Raw genomic sequence first — 7,365 nt, 5'->3', positions numbered from 1 at the left:
TTTATATGCAACTAATATTAATAATGTTATTTCAAGCTCTATGCTGCTTTTAGATTAGCTTTGATAAAAATAAACTAAGTATGTAATACATTTATAATTTAGAAAGTATGTATGATGTTATATACAACTAATATTATTAATGTTATTTCAAGTTCTATGCAGCTTGCGTTAATAAAAATAAACTAATCATATAATGCATTTATAATTTAGAAAGTGTGTATGAATTTTTGAAATTTTTTTTTTCAGGAGTCCGCTTTTAACAAGCAAATATTTCGGTTCGTTCTCACTCCTTGTAATAAAATTCGACTATATTATTATTTTTATTTCATGTTCAGTGTAGATTTTAGATTTAGAGCTTTTAAATTTCAATAATGTGCTCAAAAATTCTTCTTAAAGAATCATTTAAAAAAATATATATTTTACTAATTATATTGTTTTTATTTCTATGAATAATTTTCTTGTCCAGAGCTCTTTGAACTGCCTTCAGAAGTCATTATTAAGTTATCATCGCTCTAAATTTAATAGAAACGAAGTTCTTGAACTTTAAATATTCAAAATAAACTTCTTAAAAAATTGAAATTTTTATAACTAATTCAAAACTATTGTCCTTTAATTATCACTGACCCCGGAATCTCTATTGTCTTTAAAATACAGGAATTATATCTAAATGGTAATAATATTAACTTTAAGAATTAATAAATAAAGAGATTGTAAAGAAAATACTATTTTAAAGGTTTGTAACGAAAAAGGCACTTTAATTTCTCGCATGAAATAAACAAAACGAGGAACTGAAAATAATTATTTGTTTTAATCGATAATTATGCATTCACAAATCCTTTGAGAAATTAAAGCTTCGTTAATTCGATTAATGAATAAATATAAAATTAATTAGTGCTCAAAATTTTAATTAAAAGTAAAAATTTATTATCGTGTTTTGACTTAATTTTATCTATTTATACGAATTTTCATAAAATTTCAGTTACAGAATATTAAAACTAAGGTTTACTAAATGACGAGAAACAATTTGTTGTTATTTTAACTTCTAGGAAACATTGATTTAATGTTGATTTATTTTTTCATTAATAAAATTCATAAAATGCTTTTTTAATAAGGTTAAGGTAGCAACCGGTGTATTTTTAAAGAAAGCGATGAATAATTAATAAACAAATACGAAAATGATGTCTTAGAATATTAAATTTACTAGAACCTTAGTTTATTGCTTTTCGTATCTTTCAATTAAACGAACGTTTTAAAATTTTACCGTTTCCTACAAAATTCCGTGTAGGTTGTGTCCTTAAATGTGTTTATAATTAGACAGTGCAATTGTCTCCAGAAGTTCAATTTAACTCGAAATGCAAATGAATATTCATTTGATTGCATTAGCATATTCAATTATTAAGAGTTCCTTTCCTCTACATTATAAATACATCAGACGTATATTAAATAAATTCAATTGAATTCTTAATATGTAAATTTTCTTTTACATTTCTTTGCACATTATATTGAGGAACCCATATCGTAGTCAATTAGTTTAAATTCTTATTTTAATTTAGATTTCAATTAGGAAAATAAAAATGTATAATTTGCTAAAAGGGGTATTGGGTCAAATTTATGGTAAAAAAATTAAGTGAATAAAATTGCCTAATTTTGTACGAGCAGCAAGGACAAACCGGTTAATTGTTAATTCCATTTTCGTATGTCCTCTTAGCACAAAAAAAAACTTATTTTTTCTGTAGAATAATTCGTTACCAAATTTTTTATAATTATTGATCAACAAAATTTATAGCTGAGAATTTTGAGAAATATTTCAAAAATACATACTGAAAAAAAAGTATGATTAAAACTTCCAGTATATGGTTAAACTTACTTATGGTTATGGTTGTTTCCAACTCTATGGGAACAGTAAATAGCAATTGTTATTTTTACAGAAGCGCTTTGGTAATGACTTTCAGTAAAATTAACAATAAAATATGTTTTTTTTACTATACTTTTTAGTAGTAAATGTGGTAGGTTTTGTTGCTTCTATCACAATAACTTTGCCGTTATTATAAATACAATTTACTTCTCAGTTTTGTATTTTTACTAAATATGTGGTAATTATACTATAATTTTGAAAATTAGAATTTTCTGTAAACCGTTACTATACGAAAGAAAAAATTAACTATTAGTGAATGGATTAAGCACCGCATACTTTTTATTACCAGAATAATAAGGTTTTTTTTTTTAATAACCAGAAATCGCATTACCAAACAAATATTTTCTTTGCGCACCATATAAAATCATCTGATTTAGAATATTGCTTTTTTTTAATAATTGTTTTTTCGAATAATTTAAGATATTTTTATGGCACAAATAGATTCATGCAAAAGTTTTAAGTTCTTTAGAATTTAAATGCAAGTTTTACCATGTTCTCTGTAAAAAATATCTTTCATAATTTCCTTTCACATGGGCGAATAACTAAATTACTAATCATTTATTTTGTTTTTAAAAATTCTCTTCCTTTCACTAATTATCTTATTGTTGATTATTGCTGTATCAGTTGAAAATTTAAACCAAAACTTTAAAATTACTGAAAGATTTAAGATTTTTAATTTGAAAACTAATTTGAAAAATTTGTTTCATTTTAAATCAGAAGCGAACATTATAAAATAACAAACATAAAATTTTTTCGAAATAAGGAAAATCAAATTTGAAAACCATTTTAAATGAAAAATAAATAATCGAACTGGAAAAAAAGAAATATAAATTCTTTTTTTTTATTTGTCTTGCTAGGTACACTGTTTCGGATCAAATTAAGATGCAAATTACTGACATTCTGTGTGCAGTATCCGTATAATCTCTTTTACACAAAATTTTATACCGTAATTTTATTATTTATTAAATTACAGTGATTCAGGAATTTTACAATAAATATTAATATAAAAATTTTGGTATATCAGATTTTTTTATTCTGGTAAGTTTTACTGTAATTTCCAAAATTTTTTTAAAAAATTATGCCTTCTCTTTAGGTACGTTTCTGGATCGTAAATTAAAGAATTTTTGAGCAATAAAATAAAAACACGTTATTATTGTAATTATCTAAAATTTTCTCTTTGATAAATTTGAAATCAGTTTTCAGTTTTAATTTTTAATTAGTTGACGTAAAAATGCATCATATAAAAGTTAAATGTGAAAGTATATTTTAAAAAAAATTACAAGTTTCTTTTTCTCTTTTTTAAAGTTCATAATATATATATTTTAAAAAGGGAGGCAGGTTGGAATATTTTTTCAGAAAAGTAGACAGAAACATAATTAAAAGTAAAATTTAAAAAATCTTATTAAACATGATTTTTTTTTAAAAAAAAATTAAAGGCTTTAACAGCATTTTTTTTAAAAAAAGAAGACTTGACTTGTAAAAGAAATCGTTAGTTTTTAATGTGCTAAAAACAAATAAATATATTTCTAATTTTTTTTCTTCTTCTGAAAATGTTTTTTTTAATTCTGTAAATTTTGTAATGTTCAAAAGATACTTAAATAATATGAATTTTTCTACTATTTCAGTTTTTCAAACTTTAAAAATACAAAAAATATCGATCAATAAAAAAAAATATTTTTAGAAACTTTCAATAGATTTTTAGGTATTTTCAAGTAATTTCTTCCTTATTTCTCTTTCTTATTTTTTTAAACTGCATGGAAAAGCAGAATTTTTAAAAACATTAAATGGCGAAAAATAAAATATTCGAAACTAAAATATGAAAAAAAAAAATTTTTCTTTTCAACTATTAAAATTAGTTTTATCTATTATTTTTATATTTAAAAATGCTTGAGGTAAATGAACAAAAATACAAGCTTGAAATTAAAAAATGTTCAAATAAACAATACTTTCTTTCTTTTTAAAGTTTAAAAAAAAATTCGATAAAAAGTGAAAAAAGCATGTACTATATTCAAAATTATCTAAACAAAATCTCTTTTTCTTACTATGCTTTTAAATATTTATATCATTATTGCCATGTTTTATTGTTCAAGAGTTGAATAAACACGCATATACTCTTCTGAAAATTACAGTGCGCCAACTTTTCATATCTGACAATATTTAGTGTTTAAATCCATTAAACATTGCACTATAATTAGCCATTTTCATTTTGAAAACTCTGAATAAGAAACATCAATAAATATTTCATTTCCCCGTAAAACTGTGAACCAAATAACATATGTTTTCAATTGCTTACATTGTTTTCAACTACGAATGTAATTGTTGTTTACCGAATATATATGTTTGCAGAGTTCGTTTTTAGATAAACCAATTTGGGTTTCATCTAGCTCACTTATTGGTTTTGAGAATATTTTTACAATAAAGTTTTGTTTCCGAAGAGCCAATTATTCCCCATTAAAATGATATACTTATGCAATCGCATTTATTGGACCTTTTGTTTCGTTTCTATTGTAAAAAACTTTGTAGTTGTGAAGTTTCCTGAAAGATGCAGTTGACAGAATGCTTTACTTTACTGTATTTTACTTTATTGTATAGATTCTGTTGTTCTATTTATTTTACTGCTAACTGTTCTCAAAGTTATAATTGTTTTGATGAAATAATCAATAGGAGGAATTATATAATATTTAATATTAATCTTCTGTAGCAATTTAATTTAAAGGAATATTAGTAAATGCGTGCTTCTTAAATAAAGAATACTTTTATCTGGACAAAGATTTTTTAATAATAATTGTCCAGAATAGTAATTATTTTAATTTTGTTTTGTTTCTATTGTAAAAAACTTTGTAGTTGTTGAAGTTTCATGAAATATGCAGTTGACAGAATGCTTTACTGTATTTTACTTTATTGTATAGATTCTGTTGTTCTATTTATTTTACTGCTAACTGTTCTCAAAGTTATAATTGTTTTGATGAAATAATCAATAGCAGAAATTATATAATATTTAATATTCATCTTCTGCAGCAATTTAATTTAAAGGAATATTAGTAGATGCGTCCTTCGTGATGCGTAGATTCGTGATAAAGAATACTCTAATACTGGACAATTATTTATTATCTAAAGAATACTGGACAATTATTTTTTTAATACTGATTCTTAATAATGTGTTCTCAAGCACATGATAAAACGCAAGTTGTTTTAAATCAGGGTTGGCAATAAAACTGAAATGAGCTAATGACATCATCTTCTTTTTTTTTTAGAAAAAAAGATAAAATTGGTTTTTTTTTTCAGAAAATATCTGCCTTATTTCTCGCGAAAATAATTCATACAATAAATAAGCAATACAAGTCTTAAAAATAATTCAGTGTTTTAAAATTACTTACTGAGATAATTCAGTATATTTCAATCCTAAGGTTTTCTAAACTGTATGAAATTCCGTAATTTTGTTAATCTATTTTCTGTAAATTTGTATGATCCCTTTTTAGAGCAAAAGCTCCCCTTTTGATTCTTTTTTTCCCTTCTTTCCTGTTCAAAAGCTTTCTGATCAGTTCCATTTTTAGAGCATCTTCAGCAAAAATAGTAAAGCTGACCGTTAAATTAAACACGAAGCATTCTACCTTATTCTACTTCCTACCTTATTCTACTTTCCTTTCTACCTTATTTTAATAAAGCAAATACTTATATTTCACACTATTACAATTTTAATGTATCGAGAATTTTAAAGTAAGAGTCATACAAAATTTAATAATTTTATTTCTGCATAAAATTATACAGTTTATGGTGATTCTAGTGATTTTATAATTGAAGACATTTTTATTTATTCTTTATTTACCTATACTTTATCAAAAATTATTTTTACTTATGGTTATGATTAAAGAAATTAAATTATAAAAAGATAAAATATATAATTTTTTTTATTCTAAATCATTCTAAATTCAAATTGTTTCTTAACCAAACCTAGGTTTAGCATTTTGTATTATCGTAATAAATTACTTTCATTATCACTTAGGTTTCAAATAACTTTATATTGCATCAGCCATCGATATTAAGCTTCCTTACTACAACATGACAATTATATTATTAAAATATGTAATTATATTATTATAGTTTTACGATAAGTATAACAACAATTTTGTATTAATGAAAATTATTTTGAAAATTTTTAATTTATTTTAGTTCTCAGAATTTTTTTCATATTGTGCATTTTTGCAGAAGCCTAAAATTAACGGCAATAATTTTAGCAATCCTTAAGTTGAAATCTGAAAGAAGAAAATAAATCTTATGCAAGCGATTTATTTCGTGATGCAATTCGCTTTGAATGAAAACGATAAAAACAGTACAGTTTATTTTTCTCAATTATGTTTTTTTTTTTTTTTTTTTTTAAGTCAAGAATATTTTTATTTTACCAAATAATAATCCTAAAAAGCATTTCATATAGTGATTTAAAAATAAAATCGATTAATTTCTATCATGGAATAAAAAAAAATCTATATTGCATTCGTTTAATCCATTTATTCCAAAATGAGAATTGATTCTGAGTAAATGATTTTATAAATTGAAAGCGATTATTTTTTATTAAATTGCTATAGTTTAAGCATTTATGTTCACGTATCAAATGTTTATCTTTTAAACGTTTAAATATCGTTCAACGTTCGTTATCGTTATCGTTACCAATCGTTTTTGATTAATTTTTTACCTTAAATAAACTTTTGCATAACCATTGTCAATAAAATTTTAAAAAATTGCTTATCTTAAATTTTGGCGCTGCTGGCGCAAATTACAAAATCAAAAATGGGAACCATTGTTGTGCATATGCATTATTGTGCTTAATAATTATTTGTGCCTGCTAATTCGTCCCCCTTCTAAATGCAACAAATAAATTCTCTTATTGCAACAAATTTAGCTGTAACAACTATTTTCATTATTAACAAAACATTGTTTTGTTTTAGAAGCAAAATATGAAAAAGTCCAAATCTAAATCGAATACTAAGAAGAAGGAAAAAGTTTCAACTTTAAAGTTGAAAAAGAAAAGAAATAGTTCTCCCCATACTGAAGGAAGCTCAAAAATCATAAAGAAAGAACAAGTTCCTCGAAAATCTCGTTGGGAGGAGTCAGCAAAAGTTGATCAAGATTTAAAAAAAGTAATTTTATGAACTTTTTATCAAATTTTTTCAATGTATATAATTTGTAACGCAATTCTATTTCAGTAAATGAGCATGTTGTTCAGAAATTGTGCATATGTGAAAATGAAAATGTCAAGTTTGAAGTCCGGCATTCTAAGGAATATTTTTAGCATTTTATTGAACACTGAAACCTGGTTGCTGAAAGCAATTAAATATTTCACGTATTGCTAGGCATGGAATTTGTTTAAAAATTAATAAGATTTTACCGTTATTTATTCAAATAAAATTTGATAAATTTTTGCGTCGTGAATAAATTATTTTTGAAAACTTTTT

At 23.5% G+C, this 7,365-nt stretch overlaps 1 protein-coding gene across 1 annotated transcript in view; it reads left to right on the top strand.

Moving 5' to 3' along the window:
* Positions 1–248: 248 nt before the first annotated feature.
* LOC107439859 (caspase activity and apoptosis inhibitor 1) overlaps positions 249–7,365 on the top strand; it is a 103,149-nt gene continuing 96,032 nt past the window's right edge. The window contains exons 1-2 of the mRNA XM_016052590.3: positions 249–292; positions 6,859–7,050. Coding sequence (XP_015908076.1) covers positions 6,868–7,050 — 183 coding nt within the window. The 5' untranslated portion in view covers positions 249–292; positions 6,859–6,867. The remainder of the gene's footprint in view (positions 293–6,858; positions 7,051–7,365) is intronic.

This window comes from Parasteatoda tepidariorum, chromosome 7 (assembly GCF_043381705.1).
Source record: "Parasteatoda tepidariorum isolate YZ-2023 chromosome 7, CAS_Ptep_4.0, whole genome shotgun sequence".
Classification (NCBI taxonomy): domain Eukaryota; kingdom Metazoa; phylum Arthropoda; class Arachnida; order Araneae; family Theridiidae; genus Parasteatoda; species Parasteatoda tepidariorum.
This window is presented reverse-complemented; position numbering and strand designations above follow the sequence as displayed.